Here is a 17619-nt window from a genome sequence, read left to right as displayed (position 1 = left end):
CTTGGAGGCCTGAATAATAATAATAATAATAATAATTATATTTCATTTCAAAATATATATGAAATATATAAAACCACTTTTCTAATCGATTTGTACAAAAATAAACCCAATTTTATATAATTTATATAATGGGGGGGTGTTACAAAGTGGGCAGTGGCCCAAAGAAGTTTGTGAACCTATGCTTGCTCTAAACCCATTACCCTTATCCAATTCAGCCATCATTGTATTATAAAATGTGAGCAAGTTACTGAGTCATGATCTACCATCACAAAACCATGCTTCCCCCATGCAGTATCCCATTTCAGTCTATCCATTCCTGTATTTTGCTCTTGAACAACTTCTCCAATACCTTCATGACTCCTGATCGGTAAGTAATTTGCAACAACAGTCTTGAAGCCTCCTTTATGCAATGGAACTATTTTCTCCTATTTGCCACCCCTCAAAACTAGCCGAGAGCTGAGACAGAAAGAATCTGGTGAAGGGCACCGATAATTGTTTTGCCACCAAACATAAGACTCGAGCTGGTATGCCATACAATCCCACAGATATTCACCTGTAATATGCTACTCACCTCCATTTCTTTCATCTAAGTTCCCATATAAGCCATCGATTCCCTCATTTCTGCAACATTACTGCCTGGATGATATACTTTTGCAAAGTGTTCACTTAGTAATTCTACTATTTAGACCAATTCAGTTACCTTCCTACCATCGGCATTGCTTAAAAGTACTCTGCTGTATATTTATTTTTCTTTTACTTGCAGCATATCAAAAGAACTGTTTGGGATTCTCTTCAGCCTGCATTTCTAACTTCCTTTCATAATCTGCTTTTGTTTTTCTTACCACACTAGTTACTGTGTTGCCTGCGCCTTGTACTGTTCACGTACATGCGGGTCACTTTCTCCTTAAATTCCCTCCACAGTTGTTTGTTTTTCTGCAGCTCCAGCTTAACCACCTTACCAGCCATTATGGATCAAATACACATCCTCATGTGCTTCGTATCCATCATATATTTCAATGTAATATCAATGGTATTACAATTTTAATATGCACTTACTTCGCATCCATGATAACCTTCACGTCTGTAGACATCTTGACTGGTAGCATGGTTAATGGTGTTATTCATCCATTTAACTTCCACTTGATTTACTCTCCTGATTTTAGGAATGCAGTCTACCATTACTTCCATCAAACACTCATTTAGCACTTCCAATGCATTATCAATATTCAGCCATTGCAGTTTTACATGCCATAGTACTATCTGAAGCAATCTCCTAAGCTTGTCATACTTACCAGTCCGGTAATGCCACATTTACTGTGTTAACTGAAAATTCCACACATTTAGCCACCTCCCTGGTCAAGACCATATGATCAGTCTGAACAATTGGTGACAACATTATATTTGTTATGGACAAATTCTCAGATGCAATTACTAAATCAATCATTCTCGAACCACTAGTATATTCCATTACATCGTCTCAGGTAATTATCCCTTGGTAACTGCATAAAATCCATTTCCTTCCTCCGATATATCCTCTCCTCCTTCCAATCAATGTTACCATAGTTGAAACCCCCCATAATAATTACCTATCCTCCACTCATTCAGTCTATTTGCTGATGCATACTACTATCTCCATCATCTATTCCACTCCCTGGTCTGTAGCACCACCCAAATATATAGTTTGTTCTGCTAGCCTCAATCTCAAACCAGATAGCCTTAAATGTGCTATTTTCGCTGTCCTGAAGTCAAACTTCTATTCTCTTTGGTTGCAGTTCATCAGGTATCATCAAAAACACTCCTCCCTCTATTTTTTCTTTCTATCCTTCCTGAGCACACTATACCCTTTACATTCTAACCCACTAACTATATCAGCTACTGTTAGCCATGTCTCACTAATGCTAATAACCTTCAGCTAGGATGAGCCAACCAAGGCCCAAAATTCCAACTGCTCATTCCTAATGCTCCTGCCATTAGTGTACATAAAGTGCAAAAGCCTTCTAGGCCTACCCTTATCTTGAAGCCTTATACTAACTATTCCATTCTGGTTTGTTACCACCAGTACTAACTCAGGCATATTATACACATTCTTACACCCAACTGCCTCATTAGTATCTGCATATCCACTCAACAGGTCCCCCCCTTCCAAAAGCTCCACTTTCCCTGATTCAGCACATTCACTCTCACTTCATTCAATAATTTTTCCAGTCTCCAAACACCAAATCCATTCAAATGCAAACCATCCCTTCTTGTATAAGTCCTTTCACCTGTCAAACTCACTCCATACATCCATAAACTCCATACTAATCCTCCTGCATAACCTACATATAGAGTCATTCACTATTATGGCCCTTCTTTCCAACTTTATTCTGTCATACAGTGGCAAAAGACTCGCTATCTTAACTCTCTTGCTCTTTTCTTTTGCTACGTCCAGTAATTCTTTCAAGTCTTCTCTCATGCCATACTTTTCTCCTTTTAAATCATTTGTTCCAGCCACTACAATTCATTTCTTTCATCCTACACTTTTGTGTTCTAATAGTCTCACATCATTAATTTTCACAACAGAAAAGCAAGATATGCTTTCCTGGTCTTTGAGCCCAATGCACATGAAGTTTACAATAAAAATCATTCATCATTAGTGTGAAGTGAATATATTTTAATTTACACTGCCAACATTTAAAAGACATAACTTTTTTAAAAGTTCAATTTCATAAAGTTATCATTTTTAAACAAGTTTTGAGGATGATTTGAAATAATTATTACCGGTGATTTCAAACCAATCCAAATTCTTACAAGTGTCAGAATATCATTAATATTATAATGAGTATCCCCAATCTTCCAAATGAAAAGACACAATGATAAATGTCATATGCATTAATGATTTCCTTGAGTATTCTTTAAAAACAATTTCATATTATTGTAAATATTTTAAAGTATATATAAATTTCTAGAAATAATTCATATTTGCTCAATAAATCAAAAAATTCTCTCAAAATCCTATATGAATATCAAGACAAGAAGTTAGGGAATAATTTTATCACAAATAAAACAGGTAAAAAGAGTTTGTAATGTACAGAATTTATCCTGTACTTTGTTAAGACACTGATTCAACAAATCTTATTAACAATTTTAATAAACAAAAGGTCACTCGTTTATATGAAGCATTAGATGTCTTTCAAGATGGGAAAGTCCTGAAAATGATTCACCACATGTTTCACAGGTAAAAGGTTTCTCATTGGCATGAATTCTTTGGTGTCTTTTAAGGTGTGCATTCTGGTTAAATGCTTTACCACAAGCTTCACAAACAAAAGGTTTTACGTTAGAGTGAAGAACTGAGTGTCTTTTAAGATCAGAAGAATATACAAATGATTTACCACAAGTTTCACAAGTAAAAGGTTTGATGTTAGAGTGAAGAACTAAGTGTCTTTTAAGATCAGCAGAATATACAAATGATTTACCACAAGTTTCACATTCAAAAAGTCTTGGTCTTGTGTTAGAGTGAAGAACTGAGTGTCTTTTACAATCGGAAGAACGTGCAAATGATTTACCACAAGTTTCACAAGTGAATGGTTTCTCCGAAGTATGAACTCGTATGTGTTTTCGAAGAGTAGAGGATTCAGAAAATGAGTTACCACAAGTCTCACAAGTGAATGGTTTCTCCAAAGTATGAACTCGTATGTGTTTTCGAAGAGAAGAGGAATCAGAAAATGAGTTGCCACAAGTTTCACAAAGATACGGTTTCTCTTTAGTGTGAATTCTTGTATGTCTTGTAAGCGATCCGGACTTTGAAAATGATTTATCACAAGTTTTACATTTAAACGGTTTTTCACGCGTGTGAACTCGTCTATGTGTGTTGAGATGAGACATATTTGAACATGCTCTACCACATATTTCACATATAAATGGATTCTCATTATTATGAAATTTAAGATGTGCTTTAAGAACAAAATGATTAGAAAATGATTTACCACAATTGTCACACATAAATGGTTTCTCATTGGTGTGATATCTTACATGTATTTTAAGATGTCCTGATTGTTTAAATGATTTATCACAAAATTCACACTTAAAGGGTTTTTCATTTGTATGTATTCTTTTATGTGTTTTAAGCCTGGAATGCTGTGTAAATGACTTGTCACAAGTATTACAAGTAAAAGATTTTTCTTTAGTGTGAATTCTTGCATGATCATTAAGTGCACCAGAATGTAAAAATGTTTTCCCACACATTTCACAAATAAATGGTTTCTCATTGATGTGAAAGGTCATGTGCGCTTTAAGACTATTTGCTCGTGTAAATGATTGACCAGAAGTTTTACATTTAACAGGTTTTTCATTAGAGTGAATTCTCTGGTGCCTTTTAAGGTTCGAATTTTGCGAAAATGATTTACCACATGTTTGACATGAAAAAGGTTTTTCTTTAGTATGGATGATTGTGTGCACATTAAAAGCACCAGAATGTGAAAATGATTTCCCACACATTTCACAGATTATAACTTTTCTAAGAGTGGAAAATACATCAGGTTGCTTCACTGAATCCAAGCATTCAAGTGTATTTGGTGATGCTTGAAGTGTAAATTGTTCCTCATTATCATGAAATATTCCAAACTCTTTCATTTCCTCAGGGTTTGAAATTTAGTTTTCGATTAAACCGCTTGCCAAAGATTTCTTCATACTACATTTCCATCATGTTTAGATATCAATAAATTAGAACAAGAACCGGCTAGAATTTCTTTCTTATATGTCAGCTGAAAAGAAAGAAAAAAAATAATATACACTTTAATGTTTACACATGTTACAATTAGAAAAAACATGCTCACAGTGAATATATTTAGTTATACTTTATTGTGATGTTTTATAATAATAGTAATAATAGGGAAATATAATAAATAGAATCATTAAAATAAAGAGTCAAAAAACCTTCATTTCAGTGATACAAAAATTATAAAAATCAAGTTCCATATTATCGAAAGAGACTTTTTGCTCTCTTAAGGTTTCTGCCTGGTCTCTGAAGAGAACCAACTAGTTCAAAACAGCTGTCAGGCCAGTGAAACTTTATCAAAAAATGTACCAAATAAAAAGTGAATTCTTCCTGGATAGCATTCATGTTTTATAAAGTGGGCCATTTGTAATTGCTTCAGGTATGTTTCCGTAAGCTCTCTGGCCAACTTATTATTATGAAATTTTAATAGTTTCTACATCTGGCTTTGAAATAATGCTGGATCTATTATCCACTTAATTTTTATAATAATAATATCTCATAAAAAATTTTCATGTAGTACTATCATATCCTGTACACCCCTTGAGGGTACATGGCAGGAATTTGATAATGATGATATCTCTTGAATTCTTATGACAAATAAAAGACAGAATTTTATGGTAGCATTAAGTTAATTAACTGTTGTATAAGAGGTTATTCTGATTTTGTTAATTCAGTATCATGATACACATAAATTATGTGTATCATGATTTATGTGTATCTATTCTACTATTCATGAAACAAGCCTATTTTGCATTTCAATTCCTCTGAGTTTGTATAACAATGATTCATGTGGAATTCTAGCAAATATTTTGCTAAAATGCCAGACTGAGTCTTCCGATTCCACAGAAGTGTGGAAGTAATACTAATATTAAAATCCAGAAGTACAGTATATCTATACATGAACTCTTACTCCATTATAGAACATGAACAGATTGTTAAAGCAAGACCTACTTTAAAGAAAGCAACGCTATCTCTACAGCAGATCAGAGTGCCATCTACTACTTGTGGATACAGACCCTCATCAGTCTTAGTATCTTAATAATTACTTTAATAATTAGTCTATAATTAGTTGCATTAGCCCTACCTTCATTTCTATATAACAGAATTTCTTGGATTCCTTACAGAAAATAGAAATCTTGCTAATGTTAAGTGCAAGTTGAACAACACGATTAGGGGAATTAACCTAGATCATTACTTCTAAACTTAGACATCCAATTGCTTTAATATCTCTAACTCATCCACATAGCTCACTTTATTGGCCTACTTTCTTTTGTACTGCTTGAGTCTAGTTATCACCGTTATCCCATTAATAGATAGAGAAAAATTTCTTTTTATACAGCTCCTGCTTAGTTTTATTCATCCATTTAACTCCCGTGCAATTTATTCTTCATGTAACTACTGTCATATACTCTATGACAATTTTCCATGCATGCTGATTTTTTGGAAATGCATTTTCTCAGTTTATTATGATCACTTGCATTATAATTCCACATACACCAAATAAAATATAAATTTTATTAACCCGTGTACCACCCAGAACATGTATATACATTCATAACTACATGGATCAATTTAAGTCAATATAACCTTTGGATATAAAATTAATTCAGAAGATATTTTTGAGAACAGGGCTGGTTGTGGGAGGACTAGGGGACATCCATGGAAACTGGGCAAAAGTGTGGTTAGTAAAGGTGTTAGAGCTGGGTTCTTTACTTTTAGAGTAGTGAATGAGTGGAATGCGCTCCCTGAGTCTGTGGTGGATGCTGTGACAGTGAATGAGTTTAAGGCGAGGTATGATAGATACTGTATGAATGTCGAATAGTTGTGATGAAAATGATTTGGGGCCTCCCTCGATGAGTCTAATGACTCCCTGGAGTTGCCCGTAATAATAATAATAATAATAATATTATAGAAAAAAAATTATATGAATATGAAGTGTATATTTTTGATACATTTGATCCCTATGTCCAGTAGGGTGAAAACTGATTGCACCTCTTCAATTCACAGATGGCAACCTCCATCACTATTCATGGGCTAAATAAAATCATTTCAAAACCCACTTACTGATTATGCTGAAAACATTGCTTTTCTATTATAATTTTTAAAATGTTTTTTAATATTCCATTTATTGTACTGTTCTGTCCACACACATTATTAATGCATAGAAATCATGCTAAAATCCATCAATGAAATATTAAAAAGGTATATTTTTGGGGCTTCCAGCAGTAATAAAATTTTATTACAAGAATGTCAGTTGAAAATAAATTAAAACTGAAATTTTTCCATGTAAAAAAAGGGCTATTTCATAGGAAAAGATATGCAATTGAACACGTCATATTTGGAGAGACCCAAGGTCAAATCCTGCCAAAGATACAAGGAATCTTCATAAATGCTTTTAAACTGAAGATGAACTGGTGAGTGTTACAGAGATGGTGGGATTTTTCATCCCTGAAACACAATTTTTTTTTTTTCATTCCCCAAAAAAAAAAAAAACAGAATAAACCAACTATAAGTACCAATGCATGGCCTTATATTATGTATTGCATTGGACATAAATCCAAAACAACCAAACAAACATGCCATATATTCAGCAAAATTTCATTAAGTGTAGCAGATATGTTCTGCTACTCAGGAAAGACGGTTGATGCATACAATGGAACAGTACATTAAACTCTACCAATGCAAGAGTGCTCCAACAGTCCATGTGGAATCCAGTATTGATAGAGAAATCTAAAGAGAGAATGTCACCCACATGCAGTGAATGACAAGAGAAAAAAGGTGGCTAGCTAATTAAAAAGATAAAAGGATAGTACCAGCCAGTGGTGTGTCTGAGCCACCTCATGTAAGCAAACTGTTAAAATGACAATGGCTATAAACTTCAGAGTGGCAAACCCTTCAATCTACAATGGCTAGTGGCATTTGGGCAATAAGCTTGTATATGGTAACACTGAAGATAGAGCCAGGAATGGGAAGTGCATTTATTATTATTACAGGTATCTCCATGGTCAGTAGACTCATCATGGGACACCCAAACTATCAAAATAACATCTATCATATATCTTCTTGAATTCATTTACAGACAAAGAACTCATGGAAAAAAGCACCGATTATTGCAATTTGTAAAAACGTAAATAAAGATAATTGCAATAGCTATTGGGGAATTAGTCAGCTAAATGCAGGTACAAAGTATATTCTGAAATATTAAAAGAGAAACTAAACTTTATTGTAGAGTGCAAAAAACTAGAACAGCAAAATGAATTTCTGAAGGTCGATATTGCATAGCTTCAATTTTTATTCTAATATCGAAAAAAAGAAGAGAATTTCAAAAGAAATACAGATGACCTTAGTTGATTATGAGAAAATTAATACACAAAAAACAATATCTAAAATATTACCCATTTAATTAAACAATGCCAGCAGTTATTATTATTATTATAATATGGGAATCTCCATGGAGTCAGAAGACCCAAACTATCAAAAAATATCTATCATACCTATTCTTGAACTCATTTACTGACGAAGCACTCACAACTGAGTCAGGCAATGCATTCCACTCATTCATCACCCACCAGGTAAAAAATCTAGTTCTCACACCCTTGTTAACCACACTTTTCCTTAATTTCAAGGGATGACCTCTTGTTCTTCCATCACTATCACACAGCTGAAATATTTCCCCTGCATCAATCTTATAAAAATCTTTTAGTAATTTAAATGTTTCTATTATAATCGCTCTCTTCCACATATCAACCAAGCTCTGAATCTATCAATGTAGGGAGCATTTTTTACATCACCCACCAACTTAGTCACTCTCCTCTGAACCCTCTCCAAAACCTCCTCATCTTCAAGGAATCCAGGTGACCAGACTTCAGCACAGTAATCCAAATGTGGAAGTATCAACACCTTCTAAACAGGAATAATAACCTCTTTATCTGTGGATGTTACTGTGTTCTTCAATACCAAGTAATCCTATGTGCTATCTTGGACACCTCATCAATGTCTTGGATTACCATTCCATCAATGTGGTACACAACTGGTAATCTTTTAATCCCAAAATGCACAACTTTACACTTTCCCACATTGAACTCACATCCATTACTTTTGCCCATTTTCCCAGCTTATTTAAATCATACTGCAAACTCTGAACATCAGCGTGATTTTTTATTGCACTGCCCAACTTTGTATCATCAGCAAACAACTGAATATCTTCCTTCAAGTCCTTTCCTATATCATTTATATACAAATTAAACAATAATGGCCCAAGCACAGAGCCACACTACTAGTCACCTACCTCATCCTGGACTCTGCTCCACCATACACTATTTTCTGGTATCTCTCCATGCGCCATTCCCTTATCCAATTCGCAGGTTTAGTATCCATCCCCATCTGCTCTAATTTGTGTAACAGTATTCCATGGGGTATCCTGTGAAAAAGCCTTAGCAAAATCCAGAAGTATCACTGTGTAGCCATTCCCCTTGTCCAACTCAGATGTCATTCTATTATAAAAAGTTAATAAATTGTAAAGTAGGATTGACCTTTAACAAAACCATGTTGACCCCTATAGAGTATCATATTCTGATCCACCCATTCTTGAATTATGTCCTTAACCAACTTTTCCAATACTTTTACAACCACTTCCGAGAAGGTGATTGGTCTGTAATTAACTACCGCAGTCTTAGAGCCACCTTTATTCAAAGGAACCACTTTGCCTTCCTTCCACTCCATAGGGAGCAGAGTCCAAACTTCAGTTAAATAACCAAGTAAGGGGCGTTCAGAATTCCTTTGTACATTCATGCAACACCAGAGCTGATATTCCATCTAAACCGACAGCAGTGTTTGCATTTAAATTCGGCAATATACTGAGTACCTCTGACTTATTAACTTCAATTATCACATTAGTTATTGCAACAGGTAGAGAGATATCCTCACTTGGGTGATAGACTTTTGAAAAGGGATCACTCAGTAACTCTACTAGTACATCTGAACTGGTCACCTCAATACCATCAGCACCCACTAAGGTTATCCTTCCAGTCATTCTTCCTTTTATTTGCCACATAGTGGAAGAACTCTCTTGGATTACCCTCGATCTCCTTGGCTAGCAGCTGTGTACAGATTTTCTCTGCAAGCAATTTTACAGGAATATTAATTTTCAACAAACATCGCTTTCATTAATTTAATTTTTTAGTGAGCCAGTTGTTTAAAATCTCCTTGATCTCATAATCTGATTTGGCTTTTTTTTTTATTATGCTGGTGTTGGATCCTACTTTTTCTCAATCTATACCTTGGATCCGACATGATTACTATTACGATGTTCTTAACTAATTGATAAGTTGTAAGTTGATTTCTAATTCAAATATAAAGAAAATTTATATTTAAAGACTGCGCCACTTTATATCTGAATTAGTTCAAGAATTGAAGATAAACCAACTCTCAACTACCCTTCCTTTAAATGTTATTATTATATATACTGGCCGAGTATATTTAACTTACTTAATTTACCTGCTTTAGTTCGAATATTTTATGAACGGTGCAGTAAAAGAGATTCAGGCAAAATACAACCTTGATTAACAAAAACATTTAATTTTAGAATCACAAATTTTACACTCAAATTCAAATCAGTAATTAAGATATCACAAACATTTTAGCTTCTCTGATAAGTTCAATCATACAGACTCAGACAAAGATAAATCTGTTATCTCTATAATACAGTCTTCTCACAGTTCCTTAAATTCCAAAATACAATAAAAATTGCAGTAATACCTCTTCACAAACAAACATCTTTAATTTTACACTTCAGCTAATTCTCCGCAATAGTTACTGTTAGTATAGGGAAATTCTAGGATGAAACTCGCACACTTCTCTGTATAGGAATATTAATGGTTGGAATAATCTTACCGATAATCTTCTTTCTTCATCAACTTACACACAAATACTTTTTATAACCGTAAACATTTTAAACTGCATACAGTTATTAAAATAAATTTTCTTTATTATAATAAATCTTCTAAGAAGATTTATTATAATAAACTGAATTAATCATCAGTCGCAATACACATAAACAAACGTTCTTGCATGAAGCACTACTGATCACTCATGAATTAAGGTAAAACAATAATTCCTTAACTTGAAGTTTTATATGCACAGTTGTTCATTCCTCCGGCATTCAATTAATTCTTTAGGCACTATAATTCTAAACACAGCTAACGGTAAACTTCAACTTTACAGCCTCTACTATTCTCTAGTAACTTCGTACTTTGCTTCAAGGTTCCGTATGTCCTTGAAAGGTCGGCGCTGAAATTAAATCTCAACTCAAGTATCGCCGGTCTATTTAATAGTCTCTCAGCTGCTTTTCATAGCTATAATTGTTATTCTACAACTTATTAGCTAACTGCTTCTCGACTAGTAGACTTAAATTAGCTGCTTGAGTGACTTGCCGACTCTCTAATATCGCACTCTGATTCCCCGAATGCTGAATACTCCAATTCCAAAGGAACGCCAATTCTCTCTCTCTCTATGTTTCCTATCTATCTCCTTCTCTTTTACCTTCTCTCAATATTTTCAGCGTTCCTTGCTTATATATCCGTTCTTCCCACCTAAATTGTTCACGTGATCTCTTTAACTAAAACTCTTTTCAATAAACTTTCAACATTCTCCTCACGCACTGTTCCAAACTCTCACTCGCTCACTTACATACCCATGACAACAAAACAAAACATAATAAAATTGAGCTATTGCATAATGTTAAACTTCTACAAATAGGAATAAATAGATAATATTTACATTTTAATTAATGCGCAGTTAAATTATCAAATACAAGTTCTTATAATATTAATATAGTAATAAATAAAATAGCTTAATTAATAATATTTAATACAGTCTTTTCATTATTAATACATATATCTTTGATTAATTAATTAAATATTAGATAAAATTAAAGGTAGTTATATAAATATTAAATTGTAAAATAAGTTGTTTACATTAAATAATATTTACAAGTCTAGCCTTTGTGATGGAAGATCATGTTGGACTCTGAAGCAAATAATAATTACTTAAATCTCTATATTATCAGAATCCAACACTGGTAACCTTCCTAGCTTGAGCCTTGTACTGCTTGTGGGTGTACTAATCGCCTTTCTCCTTGTAAATTCTCCATAACATTTTCTTTTGTCACCCTTTGTGCTTCCTTCCCCAGGCTAGAAAAAAGATTTATTAACTGCGTAGATTTAGCTTACTGATATAGAAAGCATGAGCATGTAGCTTGGTTCTACATACAGTTGTATTCTTCTGATGATGACCTCGATATAGAGGTCGAAAAGTCAAGTTTATTTTATTTGTAATTAATAAAATAATCTGTTTAACACGTGTGTTTTTGAGTCCCTAAATCTACAAATATGAGAAATTACACAAATTTCTTCATACATGTCTTGGGAAAAAAGTCTGTAGGTGGATAATGTTGGTTATCTGTAGATCTACAGTGTTCATAATCTTTATGATGATCACTAATTAACTCAGTACTCCAACAAGTAAAGAAGCTAATAATCTTCATTATGTTTGCAAAGAACAAAGTGAGAGCATGCAATAATCTGATGGCAAACTTTTATCTTCTTTTCTTGGAATGAGCTGAAAATAGGCTTGCCTCCATGCTGTGGAGCTGACCAACTGGGTATTAAAAAGAGAGTCAAGGAATGATTGTCACCAGCTCAACAGAAGAACAATACTCATAAAAATACCTAAAAACAAATTTAAAAACATGATTAAAAAGAAGAATGCCTATTAGAAAGGAATAAAAGCAACTGTGTGAAGAAAAGTAATACTGAACAATAGAGAGAAAGAAAGCATTCTGAGAAACAAAATTGGATTTTGCCTAGAAATCTGGTTATTATCTGCATGTGCACCAGGCAAGAAGATCAGTGGCTAAAATAATGGCTTTGGAATAGTTCCTTCCCCAACTATTCTTTTAAACACTGATCTGCAAAAACAGCATGGCTCTTAAATGAAAACAAGGAATGGTGTGTACTATCAGCAACAAGCCAATGAAAAGATTTGTAAATCAGAGTAACATTTAAGAAGGAAAATAATGGGTTAAAGTACAATCCCCAGGATTGTACTTTAACCCATTATTTTCCCATAACCCATAACATACAAGTCTCCATTGAAGTCATGACCTATAGCACTGGTATTAGTTCTGGAGAACAAGGCTACAATCAAGTTGAACTTGATTATTATCTCTTGGTTAGTGGAACTGTATACAAAATATATGAAACTGGACACCTGCCAAAAGATTTTAAGCACTCAACATTCCTACCAATACCTAAAAAATCAAAGACAATCAAATGTGAAGAGTACAGAACAATTAGTCTGATCAGTCAGATAGCAAAAGTTATGCTACATATAATCCTAGAAAGAGATAAACATAAAATCAAAATGGAAATTAATGAAACACAATCTGGTTTTTGGGAAAATAAAGGAACTAGAGAAGGACTCTTCAACATCAGAACTATTATAGAAAGATATCTGGAGAAGCAGAAAGAAGTCTACTTATGATTCATTGACTACACAAAGGCCTTTGACAATATACAACACGAACAACTAATCAGAAATTTAGGAGTAGATGGTAAAGATACCAGAATACAGATAAATCTATATTGGGAGCAAACTGCCTGAATGAAAATATCAGGAGAAATCCCAGAGGAATTCCCAGTAAAGAAGGTATCAGACAAGGCTGTGTTCTTTCTCCTATATTGTTTAACCTCTATACTGAAAATATCTTCCAGCAATTAGAAGAATTTAAAGGAGTCAGCATAGGAGGCAGGAATATAAACAACTTAAGATATGCAGATGATACAGTACTGCTAGCTGAAAATAAAAAAAGATCTTCAAAACCTACTAAAAGAGACGCTGAAGCAAAGTGAAAAATATGGACTTAATTTCAACTTCAAAAAAACTAAAACCTTGCTGGTAACAAGAGAAAAAGGGAAAGTACTCAATATAAACATTAAGATCAGAGGAAATATTTTAGATCAAGTAGAGAGTTATATATATTTGGATCAACTAATTACAGAGAATGGAAAGTGTGATAAGGAAATATTAAGAAGAACAGAAATTGCTAGATCAACCTTCATTAGCATGAAAACATTCTGACTTCAAGGGAAATTCACACAAAAACAAGAATTAGGCACTCCAAATGCTATGTATGGTCAACACTGCTATATGGAGCAGAAACCTGAACAATATCAAAATACTGTGAAAATAAACTAAAAGCCTTTGAGATGTGGATCCTTAGAAGAATTCTTAGCGTCCCATGGACTGCCAAAAAACTAATTTAGAAATATTAGAGATGATTGGAGAAGATAGGAATCTGTTGAAAACCATTAAGAAAAGGAAAACCACCTACCTTGGTCACATACTAAGGCATGAATCCCTACAAAAAACACTTCTAGTGATGCAAGGAAAAAGAAGAAGAGTAAGACAAAGAACAGATTGGATGAGAAATATTAAGGACTGGACCTTTTTGTCCTATGAAGAATACAAAAGAGAAGCACAAAACTGTACATGGTGGAAACTAATGGTAGTCAACTTCCTGGAAGGAGATGACATCTGACAAGAACAAGTGGAACTGTGAGAAAAATAAATCCTGTCAGGAGCTGTGGATATTTAGTTATAATACAAGTTATAAAGACAGATTGGAAAGAGGAAAGATCACATGGCAGACAGGAAATGGTATTTGTATAAATACTGAGAGATAATTACATGAGTCTGCATGAGATGAAGAGTATTTGGAATATGAGAGTATTGGAACTCATCACAGGATCAGAAAAACTATTCATAACTAGAGTGACCCTCTGATTCTGGATACCGATCATTTCTTGACTTAGGAAATTGTAAAAGTTAGGATTTTCAGTCATGAAGGGGTATGTGTGGAACTATAGGAACTATAAGAGAGGTGATTATAACAGGCTTAGGAGGATGCTTGAAGCAGTGCCATGACACAAAAGCCTGCAAGGGGAAGATTTCAGCAGTGCACAAAATCTAGATCACAGTGTGTCTGGTAGATGCAATATTAGACTATCTCTAAATACAATGGATTTAATCAACTAGCAGTAAGATGGATGAGTAATATTATTAAGCAGGACTACATACCTGAGTTGTACATCAACTAAGTGAGATTACCGATGTGACAGAAACTAATGTGAAACTAGAGGTTCATGAATTGAAAGTATTTAGAAGACTGAGGAATCGTAATGTAAATACAGCAGTGAGATTATATGGGACATCAGTTTGCATGTTTCAGGAATATGCATGGGAACTGGCAATGCATGTAAGTCTTACCTCTGGTGAATCCCAAGGAAGTGGAAAGAAGGAGAAAAAAAAATCCTATACATAAAGGAGGCTCTGAGACTGCAGTAGCAAATTACAGACCAATTGGTATCTGAAGAATAAATAAAAGTTCTCTTGCAGTTGGTTAAAGAGAGAATTCTATATGTTGATAAAAACATGGCACTCTGTGACAGATAGCATCACTTTATGAAAGGTTGGTCATGCTTTAATAATTTACTAATGTTTCACACTACAGTGACAGTTAAGTTGGACAAAGGGAAGGCTGACATGCTGGATTTTGCAAAGATATCTGATAGAATACCACCTGTTTAATTTAAATAGCCTGTCAGAGTGGACAAGATAATAGAACAAATGGATATGAATCTGGAAAAATGAATATGAGGATGGCTGATGTGGGGATACCAAAAAGTAGCATATACACTAGTAAGAGCAGAATCCTAGATAGGGCAAGTCCCTAGTAGTGTGCTGCAAAACTGTCTTTGAACACTACTGTTCAAATTAGTGGCACACTCAGAATTTAATCTTGGGGTGGGGAGGAGCCGAGCACTCAAGATTTAATCTTAGGTGGGCCAAGTTGAGTAGACGATTTGAGAATACACACTATGCATTGCATACGACATATGACTGAGTATCTGCAGTGATCTCAGGCCTGGCTTGGGCAAACGAAGTAGAGCGTGGTCTACCCAAGCAACACTTCGCCTTCAGTTCACAGCAGCCCTGATTCCAAAGCGCTATAGGGTATTCCCACCTTATCTGACTGCTAATTCATAAGTAGTTTAGAAATAGACGACACGACACAACATAAATAAATTAAAAAAAAAAAAACTAATTTTAATTAGGAAAAGATTTTGGAAATTTTTCTAGTGTTTTTTTAACATTTTACTTTTGGGGCAGGGGACAAGGTCCCTTGGCCCACACCCTGGGTGTGTGACTGGTTCAACTTAATGAAATCATATAAGAAATAAGAAACAATTTTAAGGGAAATATCAGTTGTTTGCAGTTATGCAAAATTGGATAGGGTGAGAGTTGATTAATGCCAATTAAAACAGCTTGTAGGATGATTTAAATAGCCTATCAGTATGGACAAGATAATGAGTGTCAGTTTAATGTGGAAAAATGTAAAGTTATGCAAGCATTTTGAGAGAAATAGATTCCAAGCTTTGTACCACATTGAAGGAACTGTAGTCCAGGAAATCAACAAAGCCAGCGGTGTGAGGTTGGTAAGAGAAAGAGTTTAAGTATAGAAGACATATCTTTTTCACGCTTTGTCGGTAGCTAATAAGGCTTACATGGTTATTCAAGAACACACTAACGGGAAGAGATAAGAAAGTTATTATTCAGTGTTATAAGCAGGGGTGTAGTGCTAAAGAAATAGTGCCTCTACCTTGGAAACAAAAATCCACACACGAAGTGCGGCATTATTATTATTGTGACGGCCACGTGGTGGACGTCACAATAACAATAACGAGAGATCGTACGGTTAAGGCCCCGCTCAAGTGAGTGGGATAATCTGTCAGACTAACAGAGAATAAAAAAATAAATAAATAAATAACAGTGGGCAAAGGAATACCCTAAACACATGGTTAATCCCAGAACCCAGACAGTACCGTACATAAATAAAAATTATTATTATTATTATTATGCAAAATTACACCATGCCATTATGTAATTCTTTCATTGGAATAATTTTAATCATCCAACAGCCCGCATTGATGGTCATTTAGGTGTTACTTCAATTAAAATTAAAAGTATAAATAATACACTATTAACATTTAGGCCTACCTTGTCAAAATAATTTCCAAATTTCCGTGCTCTCGTCTTTCTTCTCTGCTACATGTCGCGATTGTCGATCTTCAGCTGAGCGGTATTTATTTATTCGTATGGCATGAATATCAAAACATGCAGTACAATACACTTTAATCACATATAAAATTAAAAGTCAAAAGTCATTTTAAAAACCAATAAAATTAAAAGGTTACATCCATATTGGTCAGATAGTTCATAGCTTCGGGTGTAGCACTTAAAAAGTCCAATTTGTCTCCTGAATATGCTCTGAGATAACACTGAGTCACAATATGGTTCACAGTTTGTCTCTGAGCTCCACAATCACAATGCGGGGATGGTCGTTTACCCCATTTAAAAAGCATGCCCGCACATACACCATGACCAATTCGTATTCTATTAAGCTGAGTCCAGGATTTTCGTGGGAGGTTTGAGCAAGCATCAAAACTTTCTTGTAATTAATTGAGAGAAAAATTTGTGATGTCATCTGTCTCTCTCTCCCACTGTTCTTGCCACTTTTGCTTCAAGTCAAAGTTAGAATGTAATAGTAGTTGGGCTAATTGTAGTGGTGGATGTCTTGATCTCAATCGTCGTACACTTAAGTCTGGGAGATCTAAATGTATTGGGAGGGCTGTGTTCTCCAAGATTTTCTTATACTCCTGTAAGAGAGCCTTAGTCCTGCGCAGATTCGGTGGAACAATGTTACTACGAGCTGGAAGCCAGTGTGTGGGCGTTGATTTAATTGT

The 17619-nt window shown here is 34.4% G+C and overlaps 1 protein-coding gene across 1 annotated transcript; it reads right to left on the bottom strand.

The window, feature by feature from the left end:
• Positions 1 to 3015: 3015 nt before the first annotated feature.
• On the bottom strand, positions 3016 to 16985 carry LOC150099175 (uncharacterized). The gene is made up of 2 exons (XM_090404196.1): positions 16874 to 16985; positions 3016 to 4742 (listed from the first exon to the last, which is right to left on the bottom strand). The coding sequence occupies exon 2, from the start codon at positions 4609 to 4611 to the stop codon at positions 3142 to 3144; it is 1470 nt and encodes a 489-aa protein (XP_090260322.1). The 5' UTR covers positions 4612 to 4742; positions 16874 to 16985; the 3' UTR covers positions 3016 to 3141.
• Between the last annotated feature and the right edge of the window lie 634 nt (positions 16986 to 17619).

Source organism: Typopeltis vanoorti, chromosome 14 (assembly GCF_054136105.1).
Source record: "Typopeltis vanoorti isolate ZY-2024b chromosome 14, IOZ_Tvanoo_1.0, whole genome shotgun sequence".
Classification (NCBI taxonomy): Eukaryota; Metazoa; Arthropoda; class Arachnida; order Uropygi; family Thelyphonidae; genus Typopeltis; species Typopeltis vanoorti.
This window is presented reverse-complemented; position numbering and strand designations above follow the sequence as displayed.